Genomic DNA, 18108 nt, shown 5'->3' with positions numbered 1-18108 from the left:
ATAAACCATGATCCTATGTAACAACGCCAGACATAACTGAAATGGAATTTTCTGTGTCCATGTTATACATTTACTACCAGGTTTTCTGGGAACTTTGTCGTCTCCTTTAACCACTTCAAATGAGGAAGGAAAACTTGGTCGCATCTTTGTCTTTCGAGCTCTTCTTCGGACGAAACATAGTGCAAGTATTTCCCCATGTACTCTTTATTTTTGTAAATATTTTCGCCATCAATGGCCTTTCCTGTCTTTGGGTCATAATAATTTGGGCACATTCCTTGCGTGAAGAACTGCAATACTCTTAAATCGAAATCGTACCCAACATTATCGTTAATGGCACTATACATACGGATATGTTCTCCCAGCTGTTCATAGATCAAGTCATGATTATCAACTAACCAGTTAGGATAGTATTTAGGATAAGATAAATGATTAAATACAACATCGAGATTATCTTTCGTTACGGCCGAACCGACTGGATCGTAGTGGCTTAAGGCTTTGGACGCGAAATTGTTATTATCCGCTTTGGAAAAATACCCCGTAAATTGGAACTGCTTCAACGTTTGGAACCAGGGTTCATTCATAACGTGAGCAGCAGCGATAAACGTTTCTTTATCGCCTTCTCCAGCGGACCCTTGGGTTAATAATGGATAGTAGTAGTTTGGCCCAAATACATTATAGTACAAGCAAAGAAGCAATGTTTTCATATGAGAAGTCTTGTTAATCACAAACATACCAGTTTCAGAAGTCGGATTAGGTATGGTACCTTCAAAATCGTGGAACGCAGAATTCTCAAAGTTATACTCAGACAAGGGCTTGACACCAGATAAGCCATCGCGTTCTGCCTGTTTCTTGTCATATTCCGAATATCTAACTTTATTTTCTTTGACCTTGACCCCAGCAATCTCGTAGAATTTTGGGTTGGTGGTACGGCCCCATGCATCCGGCCATAAAATCAAATTCTTTTCTTTATATAAGTCGCTTTCAAATATATAATCGACATTTTTAGCCGGGAAATTATCGGAGTCCACGTACATGACATTTTCAAATCTGGAACTCAATATAGCCAACATTTTGAGTTGGTACCCACCAAGATCGAATCTCTCCTTCAAGTTGGCAGATAATGATGAATCAAAGAGATTACAGTGTGCATTGTAACGTGGTAATAGTTCTTCACAGAATTCTTTTTCATACTCCTCCTCAGCAGCAATGAACAACTCAATCGGCATTTTAGATCCTGTGGCTCTGATCTGCTTTATAACAAGGTACGACAACCAATTAAATCTACCACCACCAACCATCACATATCCCGAAGATCCCTCGTATGTCCCCCATTCAGGGTCGGACTTCAATATATTACCAAAGGTGGAGATCCCATAGTTCTCTATAAGCTTGTTCATATGAATGTCCACATATCTCGAATGCGAATCCTTTAATTCCTGATACGTGGAATCTGGAATATCCAACACGTTCTCCAATAACGACTTCGACAAAAGAAAGTCGTCATTCTCTGACTTTATTTCCGGTGCCTGTTTTGTCTTATACATGCCTTTAATCGATGGTGATTTTGGCATGTATGCTTCCAATCCGTCAAAGAAGGCTCTGTAATCTCTGATAGATTTCAAGTTCGCTTTCTCCACTCCAGCTTCTCCCTTAACTTCAGGTGGGTCTGCAGCTGTTACAACCCTAGAACTAGCATCTCCATTCACTAATGGCTTTGGCGATGACCGATAAACAAAGTGAAATATAAGCAAGCAAAATATCATACCTACCAAAAGACGCGTCGCTTGGCGTCCAAGCAATCTTTTAGGTATCATTGTATTATAATCAATATACCTAACTCCAGATATATGTTTCTAAGCGCTTTAAGCGGTTTTCGATCTTCTTTTACGCGATACTGTCTTAGTTGCTGCTTTCAATATTGACCTCTTTGTGACATTTTTCACTCGTCGACAAATCCGGGGGTAAATCCATACATTTTTATAAACTCCATACCTCAGAATATTCCGTTACGGCTAATTCTTTTTCCTAAGTATACAAAAAAATTTACTCCACAAGAACCATAGTTGACGGTATAAATAGGACGGAAAGATAGGAATCTAATAGGATATAATATAGAAGAATACAAATCAGATAAAATGGCTAGCAACTCACCAATTTTAGAAAAGTCGAATTTTGAAGAATTAAGGACCAAAAAATTTACATTCAGACTCTTTGGGCTTCATATTGGCCACTCTAAATCGCCATTATTGCAAAACTACTTGTTTGAAAAATTAGGATTAAGCTGGAGGTATGAGTTGTATGAGAGCTCAGATATCGACGCTTTCAAGAAGGTGTTGCAAGGCGAAGACTGCATTGGGTCAGCTGTGACTATGCCTAACAAGGTGGTGATGGCGGAACACGTTGATTTCGTTGACAACGATGCCAAGGCAGTTGGGGCTATAAATACTATTTACACAAGAAAGGAAAAGGACACCGGTAAGACGTTGTATATCGGTACCAATACTGACACATATGGAATCCGTGATTCGTTTTTATACAATGCACCAGAAGTGGTGAAGAAATCGAGAGACAGCAATAATCCGGGTTTGGTATACGGAGGAGGTGGAGCCTGCCGTTCAGCGGTGTATGCGTTAAACGAATTCTTGGGCTGTTCGAAGGTGTATGTGATAAACAGATTTGCTGAGGAGGTGGAAGCGGTGAGAGAAGGAATGGTCAAAGGGGGCTTCAAAGGAGAAATCATCCACGTTTCCAGCCCTGAACAAGCTGTTTCTTTAGAGAAACCAAGCATGATCGTCTGCACTGTACCTGATTTTGCACCTCTGACTGAGGAAGAGAAAACGGCCAGAGCCACCTTGGAAGTATTCATTGGTTCCCAAGAGAGAGGAGCTGTTTTGGAAATGTGCTACCACCCTAAACCACTCACTAGATTATATAATGAATTCAAGGCGTCCAATTGGCAGGTTATTGGTGGTATGGAAGCTATGATTTATCAAGGCTTCGCACAACAATCCTTATGGACTGGTTATAGCTTGGACGAAATGCCTGTCAAAGACGTCATTGAGTATGTTTATAAGAATGCAAATAACTAAATATATAGATATATATATATATATATATATACCATATTTAATAGTAAAACTATTACTTTCTATACTATTATAGTAGGAAATGCTTTTCTTTCAAATCCCGCATAACTGTTGCACCAGTGTTCCCATTCAGGTAGTGATTAACGTTTAGCCTGAATCACGCTATTTAAACTTGCTTTATTAGAATTTCAGACTATATATATTAGTAATCGGACTTAGATGCAATATTTTTTATAACACTTCAATAACCTAATCATTAACGATCGACTAATCGAATTAGTAGTTGCTCACAGAAAATAAATTTAGAAATTTTACTATCGTAAGGTTTTATTCAACGAGTGATTATTATGTTCAAGTATAAGTGCAACCTACCATTGGAACATTCAAGTATTATGACGAAAAGACTGATGCATACAAAGAAATTAGCTGAGCTTCCTAAGACGACTAGCTTTACTAAATATATCAGTCCTGATGGCAGAATCCCAAAACCCGAAGATGCTATGGCAAATAAGGATAATATCATACATGTGCCAAGAGTGTTACAAAAGGGAGGATTTTCATGGTCACTCCCAGAGAAAAGGGCGAAATATAGGTATTTGACATCGAGTGACAAAGCATTGAATGATTTAGGGATAGATTCTAAGGAGGTTGAAAACCCCGAGTACCAAAAATTGGTTACTGGTGAGTTTTACCTTAACAAAGAAGATTTCCAGAAAAAAGGATATCCATTTCCTTATTCGCAAGCATATGCTGGATGGCAATTTGGCCAATTTGCCGGTCAATTAGGAGATGGAAGAGTTGTGAATTTGTTTGAAGTTCCCAAGAATGTGCCAGATAAGAACAACAGACATAAATATGAATTGCAATTGAAAGGGGCTGGCATGACTCCGTACTCTAGGTTCGCCGATGGCAAAGCGGTTATAAGATCGTCTATCCGGGAATATATTATATCGGAGCATTTAAATGCTGTGGGTATTCCGACTACAAGAGCCCTTTCCTTATCGTATCTTCCTGAGACCTTTGCACAACGTCATAGAGCTGAAAAATGTGCAATTGTTTCAAGATTTGCAGAACTGTGGGTGAGATTAGGCACATTTGACCTCTATAGATGGAGAAGTGATAGAGATGGTATTAAGGAATTATCCGATTACGTTATAAACGAATTATTTACAATCGATGGAGAAAAGTTTGGCTTCTTGAATAAGGTTTTATCGGAAAGAAATGATTTTTTTGACAGTAGTAAAGAAACTATAGGAGAACTTACAGATTATGATAAGATGTATTTGGAAACTATTGTTAGAAATGCATCCACCACTGCTATATGGCAATCGTACGGCTTTTTGAACGGTGTTTTGAATACTGATAATACATCTGTCCTTGGTCTCTCTATTGACTTTGGTCCTTTTTCAATAATGGATAAATACGATCCAAACTTCACCCCAAATTCTGAAGATCATGAACTTAGGTATAGTTATCGTAACACTCCTACGGCGATTTGGTGGAATTTAACTAGAATGGGTGAAAATCTTGCAGAGTTAATTGGAGCTGGATCTGAAATATTAAATGACCAATTTTTTAAGGAAAACGGTATCAAAAAGGAATGGGAAGATAGAATTATTACTAGAGCCACAAAATTGATTGAAGCTGGCGGTGAACTTTATCAGTATGCATTCACTAAAAAGTATGTTGAAACTATTTTTAACAGGTTAGGATTAGAATCGTCTTTGATTAACGCCAAAGATCCAGAAGTCAATCATAAAGAGTTAATAGATCCTATGTTAGACATGTTGTATAAGGTGCAATGTGATTTTAACAAGTTTTTCCTTATATTACAAAGCTCTAACTTAGAAAGCGGTTATGATCCAAAACAAATTGCCGAAACTATCCTTTTACCGGGCCATAATGCCTTGGAAAGTAAATATTCAACCCAAGAATTGATTGATGAGATTTGTAATTGGTTAAAGATTTACGATGGCTATTTATCAAAATCAGGAAATGCCAAACGGAAATCGATTAGCAAATACTATAACCCACTTTTTTTACCACGTAATTGGATTTTGAATCAAGTCATTGAATTTACAGAAGAGCATAATGCCGAAGACTTATCGTATTTGAAAAAGCTTGAAAAGATGTGCTTCAATCCATATGATAAATCAAAATGGGGAAATGAATTGAAAGAACTAGAGCAAGAATGGTTATTACAAAGTGATATAGGTGCCGATTACTCTATGCTACAATGTAGCTGTTCTAGTTAGAACTAGTTTTACTATATATGTTAATGAACGAAATTATTACAACAAAAGTTTTAATAAAAGCGATTTATAATTTCACAATACTTATATTTTAATACTAAAAATTAGAACTAATACTTTATATAGAACTTAACACGTAAATGCATATCATTTTATTCAGCTTAACCACGGAAGGCGCTTTGAGCATCCTTGTAACCCTTGTGGAAAGCTTCCTTAGCTTGTTCTTGAACTGGTTCATCTAAAGAAGCAATCTTGGAATCAAGCTTGTCATTACCAGTGCTGAAACCACCGAGACCAGATCCGGAACCAGATCCAGCGCTCTTACCTTGTTGATCGTAACCAGAGCTTCCTGATTGACCGTAGGAGTCAGTGTTGGAAGATCCGTGCTTAGAAGCACCATATCCTGCAGCACCACCAAGACCAGCACCGGCGGCACCAGCACCAACTTCCTTACCGTGGGAGCCTGAGCTGTGGGTGTTAGATCCATAAGCATCGCTGCCTGAAGATCCGTAAGTATCTCTAGCGGATGAACTGTGAGTTCCTGAAGTGCCATAAGCGTCTCTACCGGAAGTAGTACCAGAAGTACCAGCACCAGAAGAACCGTAAGCGTCTCTACCGGAAGTAGTACCAGAAGTACCAGCACCAGAAGAACCGTAAGCATCTCTACCTGAGGTTGTACCAGATGCACCGTGGGAACCAGAGGATCCGTAAGCATCTCTACCTGAAGTAGTACCAGAGGTACCAGCAGCAGACGAGCCGTAAGCATCTCTGCCGGAAGTAGTACCAGAAGTACCAGCACCAGAAGAACCGTAAGCATCCCTACCTGAGGTGGTACCAGATGCACCGTGAGAACCAGAGGAACCGTAAGCATCTCTGCCAGAAGAACCTTGGCCACTGGAGCCGTAGGTATCGGTGTTAGAAGAACCGTGCTTAGAAGCACCATATGCGGCACCACCGAGACCGGCAGCACCAGCAGCGCCAGCAGCAGCTTCCTTGATATGAGATCCAGATCCTGAACCTTGAGCGGAAGAACCATAAGCATCTCTACCAGAAGATCCGTGGCCACTAGAACCGTGAGTATTAGAAGAACCATAGGCATCGTTACCAGAAGAGCCGTGAGCATCCCTACCTGAAGTAGTACCGGAAGTACCAGCACCAGAGGAGCCATAAGCATCTTTACCTGAAGTAGTACCTGAAGTACCAGCGCCAGACGAGCCGTAAGCATCTCTGCCAGAAGTATTACCAGAAGTACCAGCACCAGACGAGCCGTAAGCATCTTTACCTGAAGTAGTACCAGAAGTACCAGCACCAGAAGAACCGTGAGCATCTCTACCTGAGGTGGTACCAGCACCAGAGGAACCGTAGGCATCTCTTCCTGAAGCACCATGGCCACTAGAACCGTAAGCATCACTTCCTGAAGTTCCGTGAGCTCCAGAAGAGCCTTGGCCACTAGAACCATATGCATCCTTACCAGAGGAGCCATGAGAAGCACCATAAGCACCAGCACCTGCTGCTCCTACACCGGCTGCTCCTGCTGTGCCTGCTGCTGCTTCCTTACCGTGGCCTGAACTACCTGCGGCTCCTGATGAGCCAGCAGCATCGCCAGATTTGCCTCCAGCATATTTGCTTCCAATACCACCTTCGGTACCGGATAAGTTTTCACGGCCAAGTACTTGACCTCCCTTCTTATCAGCTTGGTCAGCGTATGCAGCAATTGAGTCCTTGTCTAAGTTACCGGAAAGGTTGTCTTTACCGATGATCTTACCACCTTGCTTGTCGTAGTTTTCAATGTCCTTCTTATTGAACTTATTTTGAATTTTATCTGCGAATCCCATATTAATTGAGTTGTATTAAAATAAATATATTAAAAAATGAATGATAATATATATATGATGATATTTTCTTTTTTTATTCTGACAGCATGGATTCTCCGTCGTTATATAGACTTCAAGTCTTCGTCTACATTATTGCTGAAAGTATGATCTTAATTGCTACGACTCCAACGTGAAATTATAAATGGTTGCGAAATGCATAAGGGCTCATAGCAATAATGATGCGAACAATGTGGAACAATAGCCACCACCGTGCGTTCACTTGCTTTTTTAAAAATAGAGTGGCCAATTATGTGGCTATGGACCGATGAATACGTGTAGTCACAGAATCCTAAGTCGGAATTTCGTCATAGGTCAAGGGGATGAGACGTGCAATTGATGTTGCAAGACGCAGAAAGAACATCATGGAATAAATCTAACGTTCTACAATGCTCCTACATGAGATAAGATCAATTGAGTGTCGAGTATGTGAACAAGTGAAAACTGTGTCTATAGCATGTTATTATGTGTCGTTCCAACTAGACAATAAAGGGTTGTAGGATGTAGAAAAGGAGTGACGCTGTCGAAGGGGAGAATTTCGATGAACATGGGGCCACCGTGGCTAAGAGCAAGAAGAGGTCAATTGGGTCAATGGATACGTTATGGATCGGTAGGTATTAAATAAAGCCATTTGGGAGCAATTGAGGTGGTAGGGGCTTAATTGAGGTCAATTGGTATTGTGGGGGTTAATTGAAGTCAATTACATACTCGGGTTCAATGGATGTGCGTTAGGTCCCGATCACGTATCAATTAAAGTGACATATAGGTCAATTGGCCTTTGACCAACTCAATTGGTGCCAATTAGTATGATACGAACTCAATTGATGTCAATAGTGACCAATTGGGCTTCACAGGCTTGAGAGATAGTACAATTCTCGGTCAATCCTTGTAAAAACGTTTTGAGTGATGTGAAATGAGGTAAGCATTTTGCAAAACGTCCAGTGCTGAAATCTACGTCTGCACAGTGATGGATTAAGGGGGCGCCGAAAGCATTTCATTTGTGTAGCTGGACCAGCTGAATTGTTGCTAGGACACGTATTGTTCGGACGTTCGGTCGGAATGGTCTCGGTTACTATCGAGAAGATGTAGAAGGCGATGAGATTCATTCGAACTAGATTCGGGGTCAATTGATTAAATATGTACTTTGGTTAGCTCAACACATTAGATACGTTAATCGGATTAATGTCAGAATTACACTTCGCAAGACCACTGGCATTAGAAAATATCATACTATGAACTACCTATTTTTCAAAATCAACAGGAACCTTTAAATGGACAGTATCTCCATTAGAAAGATTGATGCTGATTTTCAAATAGTAAAACCGGTCTATATAACAAGATTGAAAACTAGGAACTAAGTTAAATGCATCGAATGCATTATTATTCTTGAAGGTTCCTAAAACTTTAAGATGGGCCGTCACAATATCCAACAATAAGTCAAACTTACATTTATACACCAATTGGGTAGCATCGTCGTAAGCAGAAGGGTCACTGTCTTGATGAGTCCAATTCAAGTTTAACAAGTTCTTCGAATTAACACTTTCTGGGTCTTCGCCAGCGACTTGATATTGCAAATGTTCCAACTGTAAATTCATATGTTTTTCTTTGAGGGAAGAAAGGCAGTTAATATCTGTTACTAACAGGTTCTCAAGTTTGAAAACCTCTGGTGGTAATTGCAGAAATATTTTATGTATTTCCTTACGGTAAGAATTAAATTGTGACTTGACAATAGATGAAAAATCATCCAGATCAAGTAAACCACGGTCCTTCAACGCACTTTCTGCATTCACTTCGTTTTTGAATAATAAATCATGAGTGATTTCTATTGGTATAGGATGTTTATCAGATTTGATCGATAGAACTACTAAATCACTTTGGATAGTTTTTATTGTGGGAAGTTTTTTCTTCTTTCCAAATAATAATTGAGGAATACGGAATGTCAATTCGATTGGGACCCTTAAATTCCATGTATCTAGGTCTGATTGATCTACATCGATTCCCCTCCGATATTCTACCGGTGTAATATATTTTAAGATGTATTCTAATTTCGGAGTTGAAACCTGCAACGTACCGATAGGAGTTATCGATCCTCTAATTGACCTTTTCGTGTATGGTGAAATAAGATTGTAATTTTGTTCACTAAATTGATCTATCAAATCTCTTTTACATTCAGCTCCACTTGTCGGTTGATATAATTGATTGAATTTGACATGATCACTAGGCGCCTGGCTTGATAATTTATTGATTAAGTCAATTGCATTGTCCATTTTATTGGCCTCAATTGACTGTATTAATTCATGACCAATTTTAATTTTCTCTTTACATCGATTTATCAAGTTTTTGTAAAGTATTTGACTTCCTTTTCTTTTTATTGCCTTTTGGTTTGGGGTCAAATATCTTACCTGTGGTACAATCCTAAGAAATCTATTAGTTTCTTTCAAGATGACATATTCATCTCCTTTCGAGTTGATAAGAACAGGGTCGTTTTTCTTAGATTGGTTAACATTATACTTAGAAGCTCTTCCGATAAATCTAGCCTGTACGCCGTAACTTATAGACGTATCGATAAACGAAAGTGACTTCGTCTTAGTAGCGTCAGGTTTATAAGTTAAATTAACATAATCTTCAGATCTTGATTTTCCAAGGGATGGTGGGATTTGAGTATGATCCAGAAGACTGTGTCCACATTCCGAATCTAGTAAGTTTTCGGGGATTTTGAAAGTAAAGAACCGCTTATATGTAACACCGGGAAGCAATTTTCGATTTGAAAATCCCATTTTTGTATCATCATACGAATCTGTAATCAAAGGACATTCGTAAGCATTTGCATATTCAGTAATTAGCCTATTGATATATGCGTGGTTCCACGAAGCGCTGAAATCAAACATTTGCAAGAATCTTTCAACCTTTGATGGCTTCCTATCGTTTACATCTAACGTATTCGCAACCGTAAGATTACCCTCAAATAATACGTAAAACATATCAAATGGAATAGGTTCATTAGATTCATTCGTGATGAGCACAAATCCATTTATGAGATCTCCCTGCTTATACTCATGAAGCCGCGAATCGATCAAAATCGGCTCTTTACCTAACTCACCCACTTCTTTCGTAAATTGAATTGATATTTTCACAGCATTTGAAACCTCCTTATTAAAATACGTTAAATTAGTAAGCTTGTGAACATTATCAAGAATTGTCTCCCGCCACAGATTGGTATCCTCATCTGCAATTATTAATCTCTGAGAATTATCATTACTGTCTTCTGTTTCTCTCGTTGATGCGACAGAAGACGCTTGCGCAACCACGCTATTCGAACGCGCCGTAGAAACACTTGATAACCGCCCAGCAGAATGAATTGAAGAAGTTTCGTACGATGGAGGCTCTGTCAAACTTTCATCGGAAACATTGAAACCCTTGTATATTGTGGTAGTATACATATGATACGAAGGTAGTATATTCCACACTGGTGCTTCATTAGTAGTTTTGGTCAATTCTATATCTTTTTGACTAAAATAATTCTGACTATCACCTGCTGGTGATGAACTATCAACATCTATAATATGAGATTCGTTAGGCGATAAGTCTTCTCTGGATCTCGATACCATTGAATATTTATATTTTGGTTATCTTGAATATTTATATATATATATTTGGACTTATAGGAAATGAGAAACCATTTATTACAACAAGAGTATATTATACGAAGATATTTGGATATATTTATAATAAGCAGGTACGTTATGACTTATACTATCGTATTTAGTTATCGTAATTGATTAGATTTGTAATCATGAGTCACTTAGAAATTTGACTGCGAAATCTAAATAAATGTACTGTATGATATTCCAATCGCTTCTTCATTATTCTACCGTAATTGGCACATGAATAGTCATATCCTCATTATGTAAATGAAGTATGACTCGCATGTAATACATCCTAACCAATTTACACGATTGAAAGCTGGGAAGTAAACAAAAGCTCCCAAATCTGTTGGATTTGATAGCTTTATCCAGATCTTTAATATACATCGAGTTTAGGTTAAGGTGTAGCTGCATAGTTCTTGTATGTTGGCTTTTTAGCAGGCGAGAAACATCCATAGTAACGTTGGTATCTATCGATGTAGTAACATATGACGTTGATAGATAGCTTAAGCATTTTAAGTTGGACATTGATTGAGGATCTGGCGTAAAACTGGGGATCTGTTTTCTGAGCTTATTTATCTCTTTAAGCAACATAAGAGCTGGTCTTATGACCAAATCATCGAAGGTAAGGTTGGTCTGTTTTAAGAACAATAGATTGTGATCTATTTCTTGTGGGATTGAATAGTCGGTGGAATTAATTGATACAACTACTAGCTCACAAGAAACCCGTTTAATTACAGGTAAAGGTTCAGTGGTCGAGTCGTAAACCAAATCAACTGGAATCTCTAGTGATTGTGGAATATGGCATAGATGTGGAGGGTAGTACTTGAATTTGTACTCTCTGTTGTGTACATTGGTTGTTATTCTCCGATTCTTCAGTATAGCAGAAAATTCGTGACTCTCCGTATGAGTGAATTGAAGCTGATCTACATAGGAACCGATCTTGTATCTTGATTTTAAATATCGACCACTGGACGAGGAAAGTTCCAGATCAACTTCATCAAGCAAAGATTTACACATAGAATTTAGTGCATTATTACTGTCCTTCACAGGACGATCCGCCCTAGGTATTATCCTTACAGGCCTGGTAATGTCTGCTAATATATAATATTCGTTGTTCTTATTGCATATCAACGCGCTTCTAATGTTATATCTTATTGATGCAGGCATTAAATCATTGATATCGTCCCCACAGCTTGGTGGAGTTTTTAGATGATTTCCCAAATGGTTTCCGCAGGCACACTCAAGCAAGCTCGAAGGTACCCTAAAAGTAAAAAATCTCTTGTACTTGATCTTAGGCAATAATGTAGTTCCCATGGTTAAGTAAGTTCCATCATCCCGATCGATGAGCGTCTCCGTACTATCGTAGTTCAACGAAGCTTTGAAATCTATCATCTGAAGAAATTTATCACATTTGCGATCTTTGCAGTAAATTCCCTCAAAAAGAACATAATAAACATTTAATGGTATAGCCTTGGAAGTTAAATTTTCAATAGTGATATACCCTCTTATCGTATCTCCTTGTTTATACTCTAATGTTTCATTGTTTATTAGTACTGGTTTTTCAGTTGCTTCTATGTCATCGTTGGTGAAGAAAATATCTTGCTTTACCATATCTTGCAAAGAAGCTAGGGAATCCAAATTATCAAGCACCGTGATCGTATTCTCTGAACATGAATTAAAAGATTGAACGGATATAGTCGGATCAAGGCATGCTGATGAATTATAAGCCGGTGGCTCGTGATGAAATTGGTATACTTCGTCTCCAGGATTTAATTTTTTTTTAACTATACCTTTATCCATATGATAAGAAGGCAAGATATTATAATTTGAATTATCCTGTCGACATCTCGAGATTATATCTTCCCTTTCAGTTCCCTTTGAGAACATGATTGTTTGATTTAACTAGAAGACTCTAGAATTATAATTAATACTTTAGTATCGCTTACCGTACTCGAGATTTCCAATATCTTTTGATGATAAGAGCCAAAAATAATTTCGCGGGGTTGATACTACTGATTTAAAATCAATAACTTCATAAATTCAAAGACTTCTAATACATTTATATATATCTATTTATATTACATCGTCTAACGACCGAATTTCTTCAATTCCCAGTATCTTAACCATGGAAAAAAAATTCCACTAAGGCCCATACATAACCACATTGCAATATCACCTCCGAACTCACCTCCACTTAATCTTGCTAATGGACCCACCCAATAAACTTGGGCCATGCCAATAGCAGCACCTGCAGCACCAATGATGAATGCTGCAGTGGATGCTAGACCTCTGCTCAATTTCTCATAATCATTCCAGATCTTGAAGTTGTAGTATTGGTCATGTCTCGTTTCCTTAGATGTAATTAAGCTAGCACCGGAAGTTAAAGATTGCTGCAGATCATCGTCGGCAAACTCCTTTGTATATAAATGAATAAACCTCTTTGACCTGAAAATCAAGTTCTCTTCAAGCAACATGACGAAATACATAGATATCCAGTAACCAACCATTGGTAAGAAATTCCCTAAAACAGTAGCCAACTTATTTCTTCCGACTAACGCACAAAGAAGGTATATTGCTGTTAATACAATAGCCCATATCCATCTTGGAACTTTGGAGAATCCAATACCTGCTAATTGGACGCCAAATGCTGCCGAATAAGTATTTATAATATTATTTGAGACCAAGGATAAGAATATTACCATGAGCAAAAATTTCCCACCTGCTCCCCAAGGTTTAAAGGCTTCATTCAATAGACCTCCCATTCCGTACACTTCATACACATCTCCCCATGGCTTGTATGATAATGCAACATTACCAATGAGTAACCCAAGAACACCAACAAGACTTGTTGGAAGTAAGATACCGAAGAACGTAAGGAAATAAATTTGTACATCAGGGGTATTTTCTGGGAATAATATATAGTAATCGGAAGCAATAGATCCCCATGTTGCGGTAGTTGAATATGCTAATGAGAAAAATGATAACCAGTTGCCTTTAACCGCATCAGACATGCCTCTGATTTCTTCACCGTCGAGATTCGATAAAAGGTGAAATTTTTGAGAAGCAGCAACGTACAACAATAAAAACGCTACGTTTACGGGAATACTCAAAAACGTTTCAACTCTCAATAAGTGTTTAATACCACCGATTGCAACAGATAAGGATATAATGGCCACAATAATAATACCGACAACAAGAGGTATCTTCCCGTCACTTACACTTTGTAAAATTTGGCCTCCAACAACACTATTGACTACAGACCAACCCATAACCCCAATAATGCTAACAAGACTGACTAGTTTCACAAACCACCAACCAAATAAAAATCTAGCACTTACCATTTGACGACAACCTGATCTTGGCCCCATTAAGGAACAGTAAGCAGCGATACCGCATCCGATTGCTTGACCAACTAAACTTGACACTAATGATTTTTTTAATCCTAATTCAAAAATTAATGGTCCCAATAAAAACGTAGACATAGAACTTAAACCACCACAGGCCGACAACCATAATCCAATAACAGATATCAATTGTTTGACTTTGTTTGTGGATCTTTCATATGGCTCGATTCTTTCTATACCTCTCGTCTCTACTCCTAACGAATCTAATTTCTTAGATAATCTTTGGATAAAATTCCAAATTGATGACGACGAATTTTCTGATTCCTCAGTCGGAATTGTTTCCAAAGCAACGTCTTGCTTCAGGCTAGAAACCTGTATCTTTTCTGAGTCCCTTTCCATATATTTCGTCGTCATTATGGATATCTAGTATAAAAAAAACTATAAAATCTAAAGCATTGACTCGTTCCCAGAACATTTTTCGAACAGCTCTGCGGCTGAATCCTAATGACTCAGATATAGCTCTAATATAGTACAAAAAATACATAAAATCTGTATCAATGTTGAAGTTCAGAGTATGGATGAAGACCTATTGTATATCCTTCCATCATATCTGTTGTAGTTAATCTTGAAATTTGGATTTACAATCTCTTACGGTAAACCTGCTTCAACTGACTCGTATACTTCTGACATTAAAAATTAGAAAAAAAATTAAAGAACCCGACGCGGGGATCGAACCCGCAACCTTTTGATAGCTACTCTTGTATAAGAGTCAAACGCTCTACCGATTGAGCTAGCCAGGCTAATAATCTTGAAAGGTATTATTGTGAGTTCAATATAAATTTTTCATTCACTAAATTACTACTTTCAAGCCCATTTAAAGCTTAAATCCACATTCAACTAGATATGTAATACAAATTATTATTTGATTGTTGCATTACATATCCGTTGTTCGGTTATTGGGTTAAAGGTTATAATGCTATTTCTGAAAAATATGTGACTAGAATACTCAAAAAGTGTCAATAATAGGAATTCGTGGTATCCCGATGTAGCTTGATCGAACTACAAAACCTTAAATTACGAAAATACCAAACTAAGAATCACACAAAACCTGCAGATCCCATAATAGCCAAGATCTTTAAAGCCTCTTAAGCAGTCTTTTAGATTGCATCATCAGGATCTGACTCAAGGTATATTCTACCCCAAAGTAGCCATAGGTGTTGGTAACTAGCAACGCATGAAACATTTTTCGAGCTTGTATCCAATGTCTTGCTATTATTGCCCTTATGAAAAAGCAATTCCCGCGTTGTTTATGATGTCTTATAACAATCCAGCTCCTAGCCAAAGCAAGTATATAATAAGGTATCACAAACAACAACAACGCCTTTATCTAAGGCGCTGCAACGAGTACCGCTCATCTGTAATCAAGGGTCGTGCTGGTAGTGCAAAACTATCCATATGTGAAACAACAGTATGTACCTGCGCATCTTCATACATAGGTTTAGATAAGCTGATTGTATACTTACCTACAGCGTAATTACAATTTACGTCACTAGCACCATCGTTGCTAATCCATAAGCCTTCTATGTTGATCCCGTATTTCAAGGAAACCGTAATAAGGCGAAAAACTAGGGAATTGCACGGGGCTCCTTGCTAACTAGAATATACACCCGGTGGTAAAATCACCAGCAATCACCAAAGTGCACCCCGTGTTATCAATACTACGTGCCACATAATAACACACTGGTGGCTATGGTAGTTGTGGTGAACATTCCCCTTCTACAGGTGCTTCGATACATAGATCTATTATCATGCAGAATATAGCCCGATTGCTCCGACTTGTTAGTATGACTATCAGAATAATATGAATTGTATCTTCTTTAACTCAGATAATGTAGATAAGGTTGATTCATTTAGCTCATCATATAATATACATACAGATAGATTATCCACACATGTTCGTACTAAACCACTCATGAATACTAATAAAAAGAGACTACTCAAATATATATATATATCTGAAAGTCTAGAATAAGAACATTATATGTAACCCGATGTACATCTTGTAACTTTATACTCTAAAACATCTTAACCACACAAGAAAACTTTTTACCACGCCGGGTTAACTTTTTTTTGCCGGAAAACCGAGCAAGAAATTAAAAAAACACATGTCCGGGTAAACACTACCGCACAATCGGGTTATTGGAAGGGATGCAAGCTAATATAAATAACTGCATGATGTCCATAATTTCAAATTCTGATAATGAACCCTATATTATTGCCTGTAAGCTGGGAAACATGATTCAGTATTTGGAACTCATAGAAAGCAAGGTTACTCTAGTGAGTAATTCTCTCTTACTTATCATCGTTGTCCCACTTTTATTAGTGGGTATAATGGACGCGATGACTTACATAGTAAGTGTCAGCTTAAACTACACATTGAAGAGTGCCGCAAGTGGTAACAGATCGAAACTGTTGTTATTAGAAAATGATAAATATTTCAAGGCTTTGAAGGAATTCAAGATCAAGTCTATCCACTGGTCGATCAAATTTTTTGAAGATAAGCACTTGGATATGACCAGAAACTTCCATCAAATGTTCATTTCAAGATTAGTCAAGGTGCGGAAAGAGGATTGAGCACAGGAATGCTACGTTCTTTTAGTTCTATGTCGCAGGTCGGTGAATTGATGTTCTATCTTCACATATTTACTAGTACTACTTTTTTATTAGTACACTTGATAGAGGTATACTGAGTATACTGTTATTTATTATTTATTTTACCTATTTATTATTTATTTATTCCAAGTACCATTGGATTTAATTCTTGGTTTTTAATCAAACACTCATTTAGTACAGTTCAATAAGTGTAGTACCGGGTGAAAACGGCCACTGTAGTAGTTTGATCTTCTTCCCGTATATATGCGCGCGATGCAAATTGTGTAAAACTTTATCTGAGCCCTTTCACAACTTATTCTGAATGTAGAAATATTTTCATGTAAAGAAGACAATAAGACTTCTTTAGAGCAGAAAATCAGCTGATGGGAGAATAAACCCGATAACAGGCCGTGACAGAGTCGAAACAACCCGAGGAAGCCCACCTTACCAATAGGTGTTACTTATTAGAAGGTTTGAATGAACACGCGCAACAGGTAAGCTATACGTTTCGAAACAACGTTGGGGGTTAGGCGAACAAAAGGCGAAGCGAATTATTTATACAAAGTGATTGTTGTGAGGTCTTGAAAAGACCCTATTGTTACTAGATCAGGCGTGCCGCATCTGCTCCACCTCCCCCAAAACCGCTCAATCTCATTTCATGAGGCGGCCGACGTATATTCTCGTAGCACTCGCAAGACGCGTCATCATATGATAGTAGTTCCAAGTCCCACCAGGAGCTAGTATTGAGGTCTATTTCAAATAGACAAGAAATGTAAGTCTTAGCCTTAGTCTTAGTTGCGAATTGGGTTTGTAGTGGTTTAAGATTAATATCCAAAATCGCAACAAAACATGACATGTTCGAGTCAATTTTGTCGCCCAGAAATATGACTTCGTGGCCAAGTTGGCTAAGGCGTGAGACTGTTAATCTCAAGATCGTGAGTTCGACCCTCACCGAGGTCGTTTCTATTCTTTTTTTGACACAATATAGCACTGGCGCACGTCTTATGTAGTGCTTTTTTTTTATACGGTCAACCAATACTCCATACTCCGATAGTCACCATAACTTGTCAACAAAAATAAATAAGGATCTTTAAGTTTTATCGAAAAATTAATTTCATCATCTCACACCGTTCTGCATAAACTACGGCTTTAACTACACCCTACTTCTACTTTATCTAAATTTAGGAATTTGTCTAAATTTAGGTACAAAAATACTCTTTTTTCGTATACGTAGCACCCGCAAGTTCTTCGTTGTG

General features: G+C 38.0%; 8 protein-coding genes and 2 non-coding genes across 10 annotated transcripts; 4 read left to right on the top strand and 6 right to left on the bottom strand. All coding sequences in view use genetic code 12, as the record gives it.

Moving 5' to 3' along the window:
• Positions 1 to 62: 62 nt before the first annotated feature.
• DEHA2C03696g (DEHA2C03696p) lies at positions 63 to 1814 on the bottom strand (the record flags this gene model as incomplete). The annotated part of the gene is made up of 1 exon (XM_457842.1): positions 63 to 1814. The coding sequence occupies one exon, from the start codon at positions 1812 to 1814 to the stop codon at positions 63 to 65; it is 1752 nt and encodes a 583-aa protein (XP_457842.2).
• A 321-nt stretch (positions 1815 to 2135) lies between these two features.
• Positions 2136 to 3089, top strand: DEHA2C03674g (DEHA2C03674p; the record flags this gene model as incomplete). The annotated part of the gene is made up of 1 exon (XM_457841.1): positions 2136 to 3089. The coding sequence occupies one exon, from the start codon at positions 2136 to 2138 to the stop codon at positions 3087 to 3089; it is 954 nt and encodes a 317-aa protein (XP_457841.2).
• Positions 3090 to 3433: 344 nt separating this feature from the next.
• DEHA2C03652g (DEHA2C03652p) lies at positions 3434 to 5341 on the top strand (the record flags this gene model as incomplete). The annotated part of the gene is made up of 1 exon (XM_457840.2): positions 3434 to 5341. The coding sequence occupies one exon, from the start codon at positions 3434 to 3436 to the stop codon at positions 5339 to 5341; it is 1908 nt and encodes a 635-aa protein (XP_457840.2).
• Positions 5342 to 5499: 158 nt separating this feature from the next.
• DEHA2C03630g (DEHA2C03630p) lies at positions 5500 to 7173 on the bottom strand (the record flags this gene model as incomplete). The annotated part of the gene is made up of 1 exon (XM_457839.1): positions 5500 to 7173. One exon carries the CDS (start codon positions 7171 to 7173, stop codon positions 5500 to 5502), a length of 1674 nt encoding a protein of 557 aa, XP_457839.1.
• Positions 7174 to 8450: 1277 nt separating this feature from the next.
• On the bottom strand, positions 8451 to 10817 carry DEHA2C03608g (DEHA2C03608p; the record flags this gene model as incomplete). Its single annotated transcript, XM_457838.1, has 1 exon — positions 8451 to 10817. The coding sequence occupies one exon, from the start codon at positions 10815 to 10817 to the stop codon at positions 8451 to 8453; it is 2367 nt and encodes a 788-aa protein (XP_457838.2).
• Positions 10818 to 11072: 255 nt separating this feature from the next.
• DEHA2C03586g (DEHA2C03586p) lies at positions 11073 to 12743 on the bottom strand (the record flags this gene model as incomplete). The annotated part of the gene is made up of 1 exon (XM_457837.1): positions 11073 to 12743. One exon carries the CDS (start codon positions 12741 to 12743, stop codon positions 11073 to 11075), a length of 1671 nt encoding a protein of 556 aa, XP_457837.2.
• A 200-nt stretch (positions 12744 to 12943) lies between these two features.
• DEHA2C03564g (DEHA2C03564p) lies at positions 12944 to 14614 on the bottom strand (the record flags this gene model as incomplete). The annotated part of the gene is made up of 1 exon (XM_457836.1): positions 12944 to 14614. One exon carries the CDS (start codon positions 14612 to 14614, stop codon positions 12944 to 12946), a length of 1671 nt encoding a protein of 556 aa, XP_457836.2.
• A 300-nt stretch (positions 14615 to 14914) lies between these two features.
• On the bottom strand, positions 14915 to 15000 carry DEHA2C03542r. Its single transcript is given in 2 exon segments — positions 14915 to 14951; positions 14963 to 15000. It is a non-coding gene; the product is annotated as a tRNA-Lys (tRNA).
• A 1408-nt stretch (positions 15001 to 16408) lies between these two features.
• DEHA2C03520g (DEHA2C03520p) lies at positions 16409 to 16834 on the top strand (the record flags this gene model as incomplete). The annotated part of the gene is made up of 1 exon (XM_457835.1): positions 16409 to 16834. The coding sequence occupies one exon, from the start codon at positions 16409 to 16411 to the stop codon at positions 16832 to 16834; it is 426 nt and encodes a 141-aa protein (XP_457835.2).
• A 904-nt stretch (positions 16835 to 17738) lies between these two features.
• On the top strand, positions 17739 to 17812 carry DEHA2C03498r. The gene has a single exon. It is a non-coding gene; the product is annotated as a tRNA-Asn (tRNA).
• Positions 17813 to 18108: the final 296 nt, after the last annotated feature.

Source organism: Debaryomyces hansenii, assembly GCF_000006445.2.
Source record: "Debaryomyces hansenii CBS767 chromosome C complete sequence".
NCBI classification, from domain to species: domain Eukaryota; kingdom Fungi; phylum Ascomycota; class Pichiomycetes; order Serinales; family Debaryomycetaceae; genus Debaryomyces; species Debaryomyces hansenii.
Note: the sequence above shows the minus strand (reverse complement) of the source record. Positions and strands in the feature narration are given on the sequence as shown.